An 18,776-nucleotide genomic window follows, 5' to 3' on the forward strand; every position below is an offset into this window, starting at 1 on the left:
TTAAAAACATTCACTAATAGTAGCATCTGTCAATATAGCTACCATTAGAACTGCAGTTCACCACTGCTTAGGACGACACCTTTTCCCAAGTGCCCTCTTGCTAAAGTACCGCAACTAAATAATGATAAAATGATGGTGCTTTTTCTATCTATCTATCTATCTATCTATCCATCTATCCATCCATCTATCCATCCCATAGATAGAGACAAAACCACACGCACACGTACATGAACAATTTAAAGTGCTGAATTCACCTAAATTGCATGTTTTTGGAGGTGGGAGGAAACCACTGCATGTACTGCTTACATGTAAGCAGTTTACACGTCCCCCCCCCCATGTCTGCAAGGGGGTTCTCTGGTTTGTGTTGTATGTCATTCAGTCAATAACACTCAGTCTGCCTGTGGGGAAGGCATTAAAAGATAGCAAAGATCCCCATTTATGAACAAAGTGTTCATATAGATTTCCCATAGAGTCAGTTTATAACATGCTGTAGACTTTGCTTCACACATTAGCATACATGAATCAACTCTCATTATCGACACACAGAGAAGTGTAAGTGGGTACTCAGCATGTACACTGAAGGCTGTGTACGTTACTGTACCTATAAAATATGGATATGACATTGGTTCCATGTGGGTTGCAGGAGATTGCTTGATGGTGGAGTGAACCGTGAATAATGATTAGATTGTGATTTATAATCAAAAATAAAATGTCCTGCAAACCACACACTTTACAACAAGCTGATTAAGTTGTGCTTTTTAAATGCTTTTGAAATATGGTAGCTGCCCTTGCAGCAAAAACTCTCTTTAAAAGAACAGGCCTTCAAAGACCAATTTTGTTGCATCAAGGAAATTTGTCTTCACATTTTTAGAGGGCTTTGGCAGTGTCCCTGTGTGAAGAGTAAAACCATTGGTCGTCATCATTCACATCCCTTAATATATACAGAAGGGTGAAGAGACTGGCAATAAAAGTGACCATGCTTGATAAAAGACAAGACATGACATGTTTAATAACTTAACAAGTTATAAAACACAAATGTTTATTGAGCTGAATTTACTATGTTTGATCCAGTGTCTAATTAATTCCAGAAGCTACAGTGTTTATAGATGGGAGAGAGGGTGTACAGTAAGTTAGGGGAGGTAAACTTTCTTTGAAGTGCTGTCCAACAAATGCCTCCATGACAACCAAGCCCGAGGCTGGACTCAGGATGTGGGCGATTAGCAACAACTTTCCCACAACAGGACTAAAATGTTTGCCACACTGAATTACTATTGTTTATTTGAAACCAAATATCCCATCAGAAACACAACATGACATGACAAAAGGCATAGGCAATCATTCAGAAGAGTTTGAACACTGACTTTGTTGATTATTTGTCTTGAGTTATTAATATTTTTTTGAAGACGAAATAAACACACTGCAGCTTAGGTGTGGCACATTATATAGGTTCCATATTATCGGAATTGACCAACTATTCTTAAAAATAATGTTGACACACGCACATCATTCCAGTCAGTTTAGTGTAATGCAAAAATTACTTTTCAGGGATCAATATAATTCACTAGAATCAGATGCCTATGTAAGCTGATAATACATGCCTGCCAGGACTTCCGATATTTGTTAAACGCTTTGGAGATGTAGCAAATTTGTTTTTTAAGGATCGTACCATGTGAACTGAAGTAAGGGCAAAACAAATATTTGAATAACCACTTTATATTATTTCAATAATATTTTGGTGTTATAAAGTTATTACAACTATATTTCTGCCACTCCCTCTTCACTACGAAACGTCAGTTGAACTTTTGGTCACTTTTACGCTCGAATAGAATACCCCCCCCCCCCCCCCCCCCCGTCCTCTCGCAGTGGTTTGCTCCTCACTCCAGCTGATCGGCCCAGGATCCCCCCTCGGTGCTTCTGCCGGTCGCTGGGATTGACGACTGGACTGTTTAAACGACTTATTGTCCAAAGTTTACGGAGTCAGGGGCCGCTCGTGTCGGCAAATCGTTCCTCACACAGCGGAGGAATATCTTTTCCGGGTATTTATCGCTCGCTTGACAAAGACAAGGACTTTAAACGCCAGAAACGAGGCCCTCAGTCCATCCCCGGATTCACCTGCTACGCGGAAAGCCCCGCACGGAAGACCGACATGGGGGACACGGGGAGCGAGGGCAGCAAGCCTCCGGGTAACGTTAACATCATGCCCCCGCGCTGCCCCTGCGGTTTCTGGGGGTAAGTTAAAATAAATATTAACCAGACTCTTTGTACGCCGAAGCTTTCTGTCTCTTCCCACTAGCCTCGACATTAGAGTGTTAGCTTTAGCAGCTTTTCTTGTTTCTACTCCCCCCTCCCCATTGTTTTGTAGCATTAGCTGCTAAGCTAAGGCCAGCTGGCCTCTGAACCAGAGATAGGAATGGGGGGGGGGCTAATCCGCCAGGTTTGTGACAGCGCTAATAAATGAGCTAATTTCACAGTATTCTGTTCATTAATGGAACATTTGGGGAGAGATACCAATCTGAACTTTGGAAAGTAGCGATTTACCTTTTTCAAATCAATTGTAAAGCAGATTACACGTAAGTGTACTAACTTGTTGCTCATCAACACAATGGACTCATATTTACACAGGACGTGTTCATTAGCACAACTCGCACCTGCACATTTTATTGTTTCAAGTGTGTTGGAAGAGTTCTTAAAAGTTTAAATAGTTATAAATGGCAGGTAGGCGTCTTCATTTAGTTAATGACATGTTTAATTTAATTGATGTATTAAATATGTCATATGCAGATAATGTTTTTATTTTTTTTTTACTCAAACAAAAGGATATGTAAAGACTACACTACTAAACTGCAGCATAGATTATTTATTTTTTACATTCAGTAATTTAGTTTGTAGCCTTCGGCTCACTATTGTGTGTTCAGACTCAGGTCTTCTCTTTCAAAACGGTCAAACTTTCCTTCTGTTCTGTTCTGAACAGCCAAAGAGCAGAAACACATCCGGAATGCTCTTATGACATGTGGCTGTCCTAACTGGGCATTTGTCAAGACTAACAAATCTGTCAACATAAACAACAATGAACAGGAGAGGGAATACAAACGGGAACTCGTTGTCATCCCCTGTATTGCTGGTGTTTCTGAAAAACTAAAGACAGCAGTAGTAGAAGTATCTGTACCCTCTACCAGTCATTTAGAACTGAAGAAGCCCCTTGAATGCGAGGTGAAATGTCTTCAACCAAACATAAACAAGCCCACTTTATTCTTCATTTGCTCTTTGTGATTTAACTCGATGCAGTACCAGATGACAGAACCTGCAGAGACAGCTAAATCTAAATATGATCAAATATAGACCACACTTTATATTGAGGTGAAATCCTAATTGATCTTTTCCAATGAAGCATTGGGGTTCAGAGACGGCAGAGGAATGACTAAGAGCCTGTTCTGATCATAACACCTTCAAGAAACAACTAAAAACACATCTGTTCAACATTGCTTTTAATGTATAATTTTATATTTTTATATTTTATCTAATTTATTTTCAAGTTCCTATTTTATTGTCTGTATTGATTTGCTGTTTTTATCTTTTGTAAACATGCTGTTTTTTATGTTATGTACACAATGTAAAGCGACTGAGTTTTTAGAAAAGCGCTAAATAAATAAAATGTATTATTATTTAATATTAGTTTCCACTTTGATTAAAACTGTGAGTCATATCTGGGACTTAAGGTAACATAAATGTTATTCTTGGTGTCAGGATGGGACCAGCATTAAAAAAACCATACGTTTGAAAGAATATATATATATAATAATGTTTTCTTTCCCTCTGTTCTTTCCCTCAGGTCAAGCAAAACTATGAATCTCTGCTCAAAATGTTTTGCAGGTAAATTTTCCATCTTGCAGTGTCTCATTGATTTTTAATTTGATTTTGTTGGTATTTCCTAATTCAATACTTATGTAGTTAATCCTCCAACTAAAAAAAATGATGCGAAAGTGAATAGAAAACTATATCTAGCTACATAAGATCCCAGCAGAACTGTGCCAGTGTGCGTTTCTAAATCAAATCGAGCATCATCTAAACATGTGCATATCTTCCCTCTGTCACACTTGCACAGCCCCAAACCATGTTATTCTGCAAACCTAATACTTCTCGCCATTTCATTTTATTTTACAGACATTGAGAAGAAACAAACGGATGATGATTGCATGTCAAAGGCTTCCTCGAGCTCTAGCAGCAGCCAAGAAGATATCTTCTGTAATGACACAAACAGCAGCGTTGGCCAGTCACTGATGTCAAAGCCTAACGCCTCAGAAGACCATTCAGTGGAAGAGAGGGGAACGCCACCTGTACCTGCTCAGGATGGTGAGACAGCTGTTAATAATCATAACTTAATGTTATTAACTCTTTCAGTGCCAGCCATTTTCAGCTCCGCTATATGCCGAGCGCTCCAGTTTTTGCTCGTTTTGCCCTACTTTTCAAGCCTCAGAATATTTTGAACTCTGACTATGCTAACACCAAACCAAATGAAAGACTAAAGTCTGCTCCTTAAAGTGTGTTCCTTTTTTGTTCTTGAGTTATTTGGCCATTGAAGAGAGGCAGAATTCAATGTCAGGGTTGGCAGTGAATGTTTGTGTTTAGCTAGACGTTAATGGAATTGAAAGAGTTAATTTATTCAGCTCAAATAGTTATTTCCCCCCCTCCAGTCGGAGGATGGAATAATGGGCATCCATTGTAGCACATCTGCTAGAGGGTGCACACGGGCCAGCCAGTTCAGAACATTCTAAAGATGGTCATCTAGTCAATAATAACATTTACAATTTTAAAGGTTGCAGAGAGGCACACTGTAACTACCAGTGAGTGAGTATTTGCATCGTCTCACATTGTTGCGCTGGCATTGTGCATTGCACGTGTGACACAGCAATGCCACAGTTTTCTATGGGAATACATTTTCTTCAATCCAAACAATCTAAATTGTAGCACGGACGAGCATTTGGCCAGAACATGATGGTGAAATCAGCCGAACCAGAATGCAGAGGTCACAAGTCTAAGTCTGGGCTCTGTCAACCGACAGTTCGGGCTTTGGTGGCCGAGCTGACTGTGACCACCGAGCTAGTGTCTGGAGGAAAATAAGATGGGTCTTCAATACCTGAACTTAATGAGTGAAGCTCGCTCGACGCGCTCGGCCATTTAGCGGCAGCATCTGGAAGTTGCTCGTATCTCAAAGCGAAATATTGCTCGCAGGTTCGCTCCTGCCCCGGAACACTCGTATGTCGAGGTATTACTGTATGTGGGAAGATTAATCATTTAAAACCATGTGTTGCAGGCTGATGAATTCTTTCCTCCCCAATCCCACCTGTAGATTGATAGTTCACTCTACAGGCGAGATTCGACTACAGCAATGATAGTAGCGCGGAACTCTAAGGTTTTTACGACAAATGATGTGGAGATATCTCGGCCAAAGTTGGAATAGATTGTTGGAGAATGACATGAGAGCAGGTCTCAAGCCTTGCAGACAACATTCTGGGGGAAATCATGCAGCCCCAGATGACTGTCGGGGAGGAAAGGGTTAACTGTCAAAGGCGTTTGTATCTTTTCACAACAAAGCACTATTTTCCACATAGCTATCTATACCGCCATTTCTTTTGTTAGAAATGTTTGCATTTAGATTATTGAGTTGCAGTTGTGGAAGATAACAGCGATTACTCTTTTTTTTTTACTTGTGTGCATGTTGCTTGTGTTTCCAGCCTCGGAGTCAGAGAGTGACGTTTCACCTGAGAAACGAGCAAGAGTGGGTGCAGTACCAGAGGCTAAAGCGTCTTCATCCTCGTCATCTTTGTTTGTATCATGCAGCGGGTTTAAACAGCGGAGCCGCAAACGTTGCCATCACTGTCAAACCAAATTGGAGCTGGTACAGCAAGAGCTGGGATCCTGCCGCTGCGGTACGACAATACGACTTTATATAAGCACAAACACGCATGCTCTAAACAAGCAGGCCTATTCACACACATTTAGTAGTGGCAGTTTTTAGTAAAGACCTCAGCCATGGGGCTCACACATGAATAAGATAATAAATGCATTTTTCAGCGGTTAATATTGGCCTGTTAAATACTCGTCGTGTGATTTAGGATAGAGAATATTAAATCTAATGCAGTGAAAAGCATCAACAACCTGTTGATGCTTTTTACCTGCCCTGAGGAACCATTACAGACAGCCTGAATGTTGCAGATTGCACATAAAACACAAGGCAATTGCTACTAACACTAATGCAGTTTAAACCAATACTTGACTTGCTAATCAACTTGTTTGGCTTTTTAAGTACGTTAATTTGTATGCATAGTTCTTCACTGCTCAAAGGCCATCTCCTTATACCCAGGCCATAATTTCTAAATTGGAAATTGCCTTTCCCCCCCCCCCCATCAGGCACTGCTTAACTAATGGAGCAACTATTCTTAATAGTCTAGTGCGTACCATGAAAACCGGCTTTTTAACAGACTGAAGGGAAAATGGTGGAAATTACAGTGATTTCTTGCTATTGGAATAATTGCAGATTACTTTGCTAATGTTCCTACGGAATGTCTCACAGGGAGGTCTGATACGTCGAAATCAAGCATGCTTCATGCAGAATTTATAATCAAACATGAACACACTCGGTAGATTTTTGCTGTTGCATGGTGATGACTATCTATGTGATGCAGGGTAAGCAATGGAACCTAAAAAGCTAATTAAATCAGAGGTTTTCATCTGATGTGGAGGAGCAGGACCCTTTTTACTATTTGGCACTTTGCCTTGGCTTTCATTTTCCAAGTTAATTTATTGTTTCATAATTTGATTGCTTCATAAATTAACCTTTATAGCTTTGCTTGCCATTTGTTACAAAATAATAATGACCAGTGGATGCTGCCCTGCTTGAGCTCTAATACCAAAATTAAAATGGCATTAAGTACATCAGCTCAACTATTGATGTGCTCTATATTTACTCTCTTGACTCACAACTGATGGAATTAACATCCATTTAGACATCTGAAGTGCAATCAGGCTTGTGATTTTCTTTCGTAAGGAGCATCCTGTAAAGACTGTTCTGATTAAAGTTAAATCAGTTTTGAGATATAAAACTGATTTATAGGGTGAGTAATCAAGTTTTTACCTAAAATGTTTTCAGTAAAATATTGTAGTTTTTTTTTTAATGTTTACTGACGATGACTGACATCGTGGGAGATTTCGGCATTTCTTTGTGAAAAGCTAAACCATTACTGGCAGTAGCATGAAATGTTCTAGAACCACCATTACACTCCATTTCCGCGCTCTTTAATCACATGGATTTGAATTGCCTTGCAACCGGCTGTCAAAGCATATTTTTAATCACCACTCATTGAATGCCAGCAATGATAGTTAGTATTAATGAATTAATTGGAGACGACGAGAGTTAACAAGCTTCTCTGAGCTTATCAAGCCTTCGCCAGCGGCAGTGCCTTTCAATCAAAGTGCTTCAGTTGAGACAGCCAGTCGCAGAGATGAGGGTTGTCTGCATTTGTTGAATGGAGCCGCATGATGAGGCTCTTTTCTGAATATATGACACTTTACAAAGCCCTGAATAGAATTGGCCCTCGGCCATTTAACAGAATGCATGTAGAGTATTGCTGCACACAGTATTTAGATAAAACACTTTGCTTGGCAGCACGGTGGCAGAGTGGTTAGCGCTATCGCCTCACAGCAAGAAGGTACTGGGTTTGAATCCTACCTGTGTAGAGTTTGCATGTTCTCCCCGTGTCCGCGAGGGTTCTCTCCAGGTCTCAGGCTTGGCTACCTGAGGCCCATCTATAGCGTAGGGAGGTGTGCATGAACGGTTGCCTGTCTCTGTGTGACCCTGGCCGATGTGCTGGCAACGCGTTCGGGGTGTACCCCGCCTCTGCCCCATAGCAAGCTGGGATAGGCTCCAGTAACTCCCGTAACCCGCAGAGTGGGAAAGCGCTAGAACATTTATGAATGTACAGACATGCTGACTGGACTGTTGAATGTTTTTGGAATAATTTAGTAATCATTCTAAAGACAATAAAAGAAAACTCAACAAATTGCACACTCTTCCTCTGCTGCACTCCAGGTTATGTCTTCTGTATGCTCCACCGGCTCCCAGAGCAGCATCAGTGTCTCTTCGACCACCTGGGCCGTGGTCGTCAGGAGGCCGGCCTGAAGATGGTCAAGCTCGACCGCAAGGTGGGCCGCTCCTGCCAGCGCATCGGAGAGGAGTGCTCCTGAGTGACTTTTCCCTTTGAAGAGTCTTGATGTTCAGATGGTGTCTTATCACAAGCAAGAAATAAATGCTTTTTTTTTGCTCTTCTCATTTTGTTTTTCAAAGTTTTTTTCAGATTTTTTGGGGATACAAATCTTTACAGTTTTCTTTAAATTATTGATCTTTGTGAAATCCAGATGTTAAACATGTCACAGTTGTGTCCTACTTCCGTTGGCTTGATCACGTCCTTTATTTTAAGATGCCTTTTGGAAAAATCAGAACCCGGGAAAGAGAACCATAAAGTGCAAAAGAAATACCGGTATACAATCACAATCGCTTCACTTTTAGTAAGGTTCCGAGCATACAGGAAAAACTAATGGAACGATGAAGACCAGATATAGGAGAAGGCTTTTTGTTAATATTTGTCTAGTCAGCCAGTTTAATATGACTCTTTACCTCGTAAAATAAAAAAGAAAAGGAAGAGGATTGTATGCTATTTGTATACAGCTCTCCGTTGGTGCCGTTTATCCTGTTGTTGCTCTTCTAACAGGCTATTTTCTCTGCACTCAGCATGGATTATGTGAGGCTAACTGGGCCAGCCTTCCTCAGTTGAAAGTTAGTGTCTCAACCCCTGGCTGTCGTCAACCCTCGAACATTTAGAGATACAAACGGCTATTAATCATCCACCTCAGGTTATGAAGATGTTCAATTTCCACCCCTCCACCCACTAAATCCATCCTCTCCTCCTCGGGACACCTTTTACTCTTCCATTTGTTGTAAGATTGTTCCAAAGATGTTCCTGCAGTGCTGATGCGGACAATGAAATCACTGTTCTTTTGGTGTGAATTAGATGGTTGCCTTTAGAGTGCATGCAGTGATCCTCAATATTTGATTGTGATTGATTTAAACTTAATTTGTTTGTGGGTTTTCTTGCTCTTCCTTTTGTCCTCAGCTTTACTCTCTTTACTCTCCACAGCCTTCCCACATGTGACATGTCCACTTCACACCATACGTTTCTGTTCAGTAATGTGTGGACTCTGTATATTGAAGGTGTGCACATGTCACGAGGACAGTATTTACTGGATGTGATGACATTAAAGTGCATAAAGGACTTCTGACTACTTTCTACACCTACATCTTTTTGCAAATACGCATTTACGTGTTTGATGAGTTTAGTTGTTCACAACAAGGACCAGCAGGCAAAATGAAACAGATTGGGCCAATAAAGCTGAGATGACAACATATTAATGTTCCTGTTTAGGGTGGATGACGCTGTTTATAGTTCAGGTTTCTCATATCAGACCATTTAATTTATCCACATTTCATTTGTATTTAATGTCCCTCCTTTTGTGAGCCCTGTCTCTGCAGGATTATGAGCTCACTCTGGTCTTCCCCTTCTTTTTCTTGTCTTCCCTTTATCGACTGCTTTATTATTTTTCTTATTTCACCCCCTCCACATCTACAGGTAACTTGCTGTAGATGAGGAAAATGGCAGGTGGGTGAGTAGAGCTCTGAAAGTAACAATCCGTAAATAATTTTCTAAATCCTGGTGGACTGAAATAAATAGTTATTTCAGTCCACCAGGATTTGGAAAGTAATTATATATTCGCTTACAATTTGTGGAGTTAATTTTTCGTAGTGATGAAATGGGACATGGAAAATATAACCTTTTTTATGGTTTAATTGCTTTGCATTTTTTCTAACTTCCTTTTACAAAGAAAAATAAAACTGGATTAAATAAAGAATGATCATATCTAATGTATTTATTGCAATGACTGGGAGTTCAGCACTTAAAATGTTTGAGTACAGCTCACAAGACAACCGTACAAGAAAACCAGGATTATGCCACCGCCATTGCTGAAATTGTGTCATTTGTGGGAAAGCGCGGACTTGCTTTTAGAGGACATGATGAAAGTGAAAGCTCCAGCAGTCGTGGGAACTCTTTGGAAATGTGCAGCTTCCTTGCCAAACGAGATGCATCATTTTGTATACAGCATAAATCAGCGTCACACACACACACACACACACAAGTCATCAAACCCAAAAGGAGTTCATATAAATAGCTCATGGGGTGGTGATGAAAGAAATAATCAAAGAGGTTGAGGCAAATGTTTTTTTTCCGCTCTCATGGTTGATGATGCTTGAAGTTTCAAATCCGAACAAAGTAATTCCTTCGCAACACAAACAATATGCAAATACTGGAGCATTTCCTTGGATTTGTCGACTGCTCTGAAAGGGCCGATTACTAAAGCGATACATAATCTAACTCAAATGTTCCTGGATAAACCTGGAAATACATGCTGCCGTTATGGTGGGGAATGCTTACGGGGTAGCAGCAGAGGATGTACCAGGATTACCTCAATGCTATATCTAAATCCACTGTGTGGCACATAAATTAAATCTGGTGTTTATTGAAGCTTTCAAAGTCAACCGAGGGGCCTCTGGGTTTTTTTCTGTGCCATGGAAAGCCTGTACACAGTTTTCTGTCAAGCTGGAACTCACCATGCTTTTCAAAGGATGAGCAGAAACAGCTGGGAGTGAAAGCGGACTATTCTGCCGCGAGTGACACATGATGGGCCTGCCGATGGCTCGACGTTTCAGCTGTGGAAAACTCTAAGTCCACAATGACCACCCTTGCTGAGATTTCTGTGCCCTTATTCCACAGATTTACAGAAGCTTCAGGTCTGCTTCACAGCGTTGGGGAAAATACATTCTGTGTGTGTTTGACTGTGTTCTTCAATGCCCTGCGCATCATCCATATCGCATCACAAGCCCTTCAGAAAACGGATACCACGCTTGCTCAAGCCGCCAATGTTCTTCAGGCCAGCATACAGGGGCTTCAGGAAATGAGAAAAAACTCGGAGGAGATGTAGAGAGAGATACTCACTTTCTGTGAGTATCACTACTCATACATGTACAGACAATTTTGAAGTGAGCAATTCACCTAAGTTACATGATTTCGGTGGAAGCCGGAGAACCCGGACAGTACCCATGCAGACAAGTGGAGAAAATGCAAACTCAGCACAAAAGGTTCCCATGTGGAATCAAACCAAGGACCTACACCAAATATCACAAGCTGATAAGTCTTATTGACATTGTCTTTTAGCCACTTTACAAAGGTAATACACAGCATTTAATAACATTATTTCATCCACACAGTAAGATAGTTGTGCTGGAAAACAGCGGCTGACACTTCTTTGCACTGCTTATCAATTTTTCGGCTCTCAGCTGTTGGAAAAAAACTTATAGCTATATGTTAATTCTTGCCCCAGAAGTTCATGTCAAAGAACAGAAATGAGGTCTTGAAATTTGATGAAGACTTCAACTCTAACTCTACTTAGAAAATAAAATATTTCATCCATTGGCCATAAGTTTGCAGGAATTGAGATTACCCCCCTTGTAATAAAAACTTAAATAAGGAGTCAAGGGGAGAGAGAAAGAGAGAGAGAGGCTGGATTTAAACCACTGTTGCACTAATGCTAGAGTTTGCCTGTGGCCAAACACACACAGAGAGAGAGAACAGCAAAGAGGATAATAGCACAGAGAATCATTAGACAGATCCCTGCAATCTGTGTTTGAGTCAATTCCTTAGCCTTATTACACACTGCAAGGCAGTGGAGGCTGGTGGGAGGGAGACGTGATTTAAACAAGTAATGCAGCATTACAGGCATTAAACGGTGACAGTAATTACTCATACCACTCAAACTGAGGCAGTAAGGCAGAAAACAATCCGTGCTCACACTCGGACTCCCCTCCCCCTCTTCCTCTTCCCATTCTGTCTCCATCTTTCTTCCTTACACAATTTCTCCTTACCCATCTCTCTCCATTCCTTCCTCAGGTCCCATAATGCCACCATACCTCTTTCCTTTCCCTCTCCTCTTACTTTGTTTCTCCATCTTCCCCTCTTCCTTAAGAAGGCTTTGCAGTCTGCCTTGGTAATAAGGATCAGTGTTGTTTTATGCATGAAACATACAGGGGGGCGGGGGGGCTGAATCAATAAAAGCCAGTACCTCTTCTCTCTACTGATGCAGGCTCTGTCTCCTCTCCTCAAAATGTACACCACACTGTGTCTGAGCCCATTTCTACCATCTGATATTGTGACAGGGTGAGGACCCAAGAGCACGACAACATGCTGGGGTAAGTCCGTACACCAATTCAAAAACCAGGCAAACAACAGAACCGAGGAGGGTCAGAGCAAAGAAACAGGGTCCAAGAAGCAACTGCAATCTCAGATGCTTCTGTCATTATTTGGAAAACAGGACTTTATACCACTCGCGTGTGCGTGTGTGTGTGTGTGTCTGTGCATGTGTGCCTAGCAATGTTGTTCTACATGATGACTTTGAAGATACATTGCCGGCAAGGCATGCCAATGCTGATGGCTGTAGCCCAAGATGAAAAGCAAAAAGCAAAATAAGGAAGGAAAGAGATTGATTCTTAACCAAAGTGTTAGTGTTAAGGATTTCAGTTCTTACAAGGATGGAGAGGGTGTGTCGGTGGTAGTGGGGGGGGGGGGGGGGATGCTGAGGACTGTGGAGTTGTGAGGCTTTAGCGCTTACCGGCATGCGTAAGCCTCTGTCTTCCTCCCCTCCCCAGACTGCAGCCCTCTCTCTCTCTCTCCCTTCACACACAGGGGCGCTCGTTCTCAGTCAGCGCACATCCTCCACTTGGCCAGCATCACTTGGAGTCCACAGACACAGGGCTGATTCAGAGAGGAGGGGAGCTCGTGGATGATGCTCTTCTATATTCTCTCCGGTCAGAGGCAAAGAGACAGAAAAGTAAAAGTAGCACGGATAAGGTACGAAAAAGTGGACGGGGTGTCCAGCATTACTATTTTATTTTAGCCAAATTGACCATGCTTGACTTTTGCACAGGGAGCGTGTTTCTTTTTAAACTCCTGGGAAGAAAGACTTTTGGAGCAGAGCAGCGTTCAGGTTCCACTCTCCGCTCCTCTGTGCATTAAATAAAAGATGAAATAATCAGAAAGTTCTTGAAGCCCAGAAAACTCTTCACGACACTCTGAGATTGGTCAACTGGAGGAGGATGTGTAACTTTCACAATTTTTTTTAAGAGAAAATTGATTTTGGAGCACGAAGGAATCCACTTTGCTGAGCCCTGAAGAGTTCTCGCTGCGCCAGTAATCAGACTGACCCAAAGGAAGGCACCTCAGAGACACCACACGACCGGGAGAACATGACTGCGTAGAAACCACAAGTTCATTCATTCATTCACATTCATTAATTCATTCGACAGCACAGCGTAAAAATACAAATAATATAAATGTGTAAAAATATACGTATGAGCCGCGGAATCTCAGGGGGGCTTCAGGGGGTCGGCAGACCATCCTGCCAATCTCCATTTCTGTAACGCACGCAGCCCAGTTTGCAAACTTTCTTCAAAGCTTCATTTGTGACTGAATCACGCTCCCTTTAAATATGTTGAATGAAACGATGCGAGCTGTGAGGCTGACCGGCAGATTCCGCTTTAATATTGTTTCCACGGCTTAAGGGACATAAGAAGAAAAAACCTTTCAGATAACAATGACGTCACATCTTGTTTGTCACTTTATTATCATTATTTCACTCTGTCTGTCATTCTCTCTTAGGTTATGAGGGAGCTGAGGTAAACATGGAGCTTTTCTGGATTGTGTTATTTTCCAGCGTCTGCCCCCTCACCTTGGGCCAGGGGGTTTACGGTGAGGACATGATGCATGCTTTCCTGTTATTAGTACATTGCTGCCCTTAGTTCAGGCTGACTGAGCTGCGAGCGACGTTAATGGATTCAATGAATAGAGCTTAACTAAAGGCTTCTCTGTACCACGGATTGTCCGCGTTTCAGTACCAGGCAGTGTAAAAAACAGAAGTTCACACACTTAAAACAAACAAAAGCAAAAACACTAAAAAAGGTAGCATTTATGGGAAGATTATAGCAGTAATTTCTCTAATGTGCAATTTTTAAATCAACTGAGTATCTGCAGCATTGTTGCATCCACTGATTGTCCCTTTACCTTTTTTGACTGACATTGGCTTGATTTAGTATTCAGACAGGCAGGATGGGTTTTGAAGACAAGACCTGATGGCTGGAGGGACTTCTTGAGAGTTTTCTATACGTGTTTGAAAATGGTAATATATCAAACTCTCAGCATCCTTTATACTGTGTTTCCTTCATCATCTTATCATTTAACTTGGCTTAACTTGACTTTGTCCACTCCCAGGATCTTGCTAACGTGGATAAAATGTTGTTGTTGTCTTTCTTTTTCTTAGATTCTTGATCCAGACATGAAGCTAAGTACCCAAGCAGAATAACACACTTCAAAGAGAAACCTGCCTTTTGTGTGAGTGAAATGAACACACATTGAAATGTCAGTGGAGTTGATGTGTAAATATAGTTCTTTTTTTAAAATCTTTAGTCCACAGCTCAGTGCAGAAGTAAAATGAAAATCTCATCACATGGGAAAAACATGGATGAATCCGTGACTGCTAAACATCAAGGTATGTTTTAAGTGCAATGTATGTGTGTGTGTTGTCACTATGCAAATTAGATCATTCTTCTGTGGGAGGTTTCGATAATACATTTGGTACATGCATGATGTGTCTTTTATTATTGACATGCAGAGATGCCATCATGTCTGCTGTGACTGCTGCAGTGAAAGGCCTGGACACAGTGGGCAGTCTTCTCTCTCATGCCGTCCTGCAGCCTCATCTGCTCAGTAGCTCCGCTTTTATTTCAAATGAGAAATCCATGGAATTGAAAACGTCTGTCTGAGATGAGGTGGAAATGTTTTCATACAGACGGAGAGATCGAGATGACCAATAAGTTGTTCTACATTTTCAGGAAGGCGATTTCATCTCATTAAAACAACAAAAAAAGAGAATTTATTTTTTATTCCAACTCCAATAAATGTATTCTCAAGTCTAAGTCACTCATGTCTCCAACATATTTTATATCTGATTATGTACCAATATTTCTTTATATTCATAACTACAACATTAAAACTGTAGAGTTGAAAAAGCTTGTTTTTGTTAAAATATAATATAATATGAACAGATCAGATCAGGGTGATATCTGGAAGCACAAATATATCTTGAAAATAAAACTGTTTTGAATAAAAATACGTATTTTTACGCTTTCTTGGAATGTACAAATATTGTAGCATTTTGGAATGATGTTAAAATGAAAATTGATGGTCTCTGACATAAGAGAATATTAAACCCATTGATCTGTAATTTAGGACTTGATTCTGCAGCAAAATAAGTGTTATGTAGAAATATATATTGAGACTTTGTTGGTAAACTGCAAAAGTGGATTGGTGACAAATCTGTGATTTTTTAACTTTGGTTTGAAAATATTTGTATTTAACCCTGGAGAACCCATCCAGTCAATCCTGTGTAGTTTGCGTAGTTCTATAATCAAGTACTGGCGTCTGGAAGAAATCTCTCCCGATGTGACATCGTATGTGTCTTTTTAACTTATTGTTATATTGCATCTGTGGTGTAATTTATTTTTATTTTATTGTTATTTGGCATCAATTGAGTAATTTAATATTAGTTTTATTGGTATTGTCACATGTCGATGATTTATGTACGAAGGACTTTCAACGGAAACAAGACCGCAAGGGCTTTTTTAAAATGCTCCTCTGAGACAGGATGTTTGACTGTACTTGTACTGTAATACATACTATTGTTTGACTGTACTTGTACTTTAACATTCTATCTAATAAATATATTCATCATCATCACATCACATCAGGAGAGATGGCTTCACAGTAAATAATACATGATTATAAAATTGGCACACTGATGTAAACAATTATAATATCTAAAAGTCAGTTATGTTAGTCATTTTATTAATACACATACAGTTGATCTCGTTGCTTTTTCTCTATTTGTAATTTTTTTAAATCATTATTATCTACATTTTGTAAGTCAAATGCTCAATCATTTAAATGAGAAATTAACCAAGAGAACATTCCATAATGACAATGATTTACAGTACTCACTTAATTTTTTTATGTACTAATTTACTCAAGTACAACAGCAACAAATTATTGATCATTAATAATATAATAAACAATAGTTGTAACAATTAAATAGTATAATTACAAAAATACACTTTAAACAATTATAGTGCCTTGAGATGACTTTCTGTTGTTAAATAAAATTGTATTAAATATGCATTGACTAGTGAAACAAAGATTAAATAATTTGTTTTCCAAAATTTGTGACATTAATTTTCCTTTCAAATCTAGAGTCAAGAAAATCCAACCAAATTACAGATAATGTCTATTTAAGGGATATACTTAATCCCAAATTTTTCTGTCATTGATAGGATTAATAAAATAAATATAAACTAGTGGCTGATACAAGATCTGTCATGATCCCAAGTCTCGGTTTTACACGTTTGACATTTGTTTTAAATGCTAGTTGTTTTATGTAATCAAAAATAAGGAGTTTATTGTGCACTCTGTTTACATGTTAAATATACTCTTCCTCTTAACATTTATAATTACTTTGCTTTAATGCTATCAGTGACTGGATGTTATGAAACAATACGCAAAAAAAATGTGTCTCATGTTTTCCAAGTAAAGGCAGTGATTGTATAAATTGTAAAGGCAGTGATTGTATAAATGTGTCAGAGACAACAAATAAGGAAAAAATGTTGCTGACAAACCAACGTGTTTCACAACGAAAAAAAACAATGCCAAGGTGCGACCTCTGATTGTTAACCCTTTCACCTCACCGTGACCCCTGCACTGTACGAGAAACAGCTGCTGAAAGGATTTCTGAGCCCATTGGCCCCTGGGAATGTGGACAATCTGTCTATATTCAGTCCATTTCTATGGCTCTGTTGCTGGCTCAGGGTTTTCAGACAAAGAGCCATTTTGTGTGGCAGGTATAAAAGGAAAGGGTTAAACTAGGTGGGCTACGGTTTGGTGCAAGTGTGAGAACAACAGGAGCTCCAGCAGCAGCAGCAAGCAAGCCACAGACGAGCAAAATGACATCCACTGGAATGAACATGATGGGCAGGGTAGGCGGTCTCTCATTTCATTTTCATAATGTTGCCACAACTTATCAGGACATTCAGGATATCACTGTTGAAGCCTTTACATGCAGAGTGTGAGACGTGAAAGAAATACTTTAAAGCTAACTACAGTATTTGTTAAAGATAATGAATCAAAGTAATGTGTAAAGCTTATCTTATCGGATTGTGGCTTGTTTTGATGAGCTCTTATAGCACTTAAAGAGCTTTTTTCCTGCCACAGAGAGAAAAAAAGCATTTAAATTAATGCCTGGCAAATTTTGGCAGGAAAAGTTACCATTACTGTAATGAGCAGGGCAGAAAGCCCCCCTTGAAACAAATCAACAAATATGTGTCCATATTGCTTCATATCTGCTGAATGTATACATGGTCCAATGCAGAATTTACTGTTTCATTGTATATCATCTTGTTTCTGCTGCCCTTAAAAGTAGGAAGGTTATACTACAGCTAAATAAAGCCAGGTTCAGAAACAGTGAACTTTGTTCAATTAAAATGAGCACATCTCATGGGACATGTCACACCTGAGCATCTCATTTGTTTCTCCCCCCTCTCAGATTATCTTCTATGAGGAGAGAAACTTCCAGGGCCGCTCCTACGAGTGCATGAGCGATTGCCCAGACATGTCCTCCTACCTGAACAGGTGTCACTCCTGCAGGGTGGAGAGAGGTTGCTTCATGGTGTATGACCGCACCAACTACATGGGCAACCAGTATTTCATGAGGCGTGGCGAGTACGCCGACTACATGAGCATGATGGGTATGAACGACTGCATCAGGTCCTGCCGCACAATCCCAATGGTAAGCATTCACACCTGGCTAGATTTGCTGTCGTTTTTATAAGTGCACTTGTTTGTTCCTGCAAATCCCAACCAACTCCTCCTCTGCTATACAGCACAGAGGATCCTACAGGATGAGGATCTATGAGAGGGAGAACTACGGCGGTCAGATGCATGAGCTGATGGACGATTGTGACAACGTCATGGAACGTTACCGCATGTCTAACTGCATGTCCTGTAACGTTATGGATGGTCACTGGCTGATGTACGAACAGCCCCACTACAGAGGCAGGATGATGTACTTCAGGCCCGGCGAGTACAGGGACTTCATGAACATGAGTGGAAGTGGAATGAGCTTCATGAGCATGAGACGCATCACAGACTCCTGTTATTAGACTCGCTTTGCACTCAATAAAGCTGTCATAATCTGAACTAACTCTCTGGTATCTTTCCTAACATCAGCATAGTGTACATCAGTTGCGTACAGTGCATGTCAGACTTATATTACCGGCAGTAGCTCATGAAATTATTTACAAGGACTGATGTTTCAGTTGCTATTCTTCCTGGGTTCTCGTCAACATTAAATTACAATTTTAATATTTACATTTGCTGTCTGATACAAATCATAAGATATCTTTCAATATTATCAATATTCATCATTAGACCTCCTTAAAAATGATCAATACTGTGTAATGTGTTGAGAGAAGATACGCTGTTGCCTTCATGCGAAGCTGAGATGATCCTCTCTCT

At 40.3% G+C, this 18,776-nt stretch overlaps 2 protein-coding genes across 2 annotated transcripts; both read left to right on the forward strand.

The window, feature by feature from the left end:
- The first annotated feature begins 1,896 nt into the window (after positions 1-1,896).
- Positions 1,897-9,942, forward strand: LOC137893151 (AN1-type zinc finger protein 3-like). Its single transcript, XM_068738598.1, has 5 exons — positions 1,897-2,229; positions 3,830-3,870; positions 4,162-4,350; positions 5,733-5,927; positions 8,087-9,942. Exons 1-5 carry the CDS (start codon positions 2,147-2,149, stop codon positions 8,239-8,241), a joined length of 663 nt encoding a protein of 220 aa, XP_068594699.1. The 5' UTR covers positions 1,897-2,146; the 3' UTR covers positions 8,242-9,942.
- Positions 9,943-17,206: 7,264 nt separating this feature from the next.
- LOC137894220 (gamma-crystallin M2-like) lies at positions 17,207-18,421 on the forward strand. The gene is made up of 3 exons (XM_068739701.1): positions 17,207-17,239; positions 17,806-18,048; positions 18,143-18,421. Exons 1-3 carry the CDS (start codon positions 17,207-17,209, stop codon positions 18,419-18,421), a joined length of 555 nt encoding a protein of 184 aa, XP_068595802.1.
- Positions 18,422-18,776: the final 355 nt, after the last annotated feature.

This window comes from Brachionichthys hirsutus, chromosome 1 (genome assembly GCF_040956055.1).
Source record: "Brachionichthys hirsutus isolate HB-005 chromosome 1, CSIRO-AGI_Bhir_v1, whole genome shotgun sequence".
Lineage (NCBI taxonomy): Eukaryota > Metazoa > Chordata > Actinopteri > Lophiiformes > Brachionichthyidae > Brachionichthys > Brachionichthys hirsutus.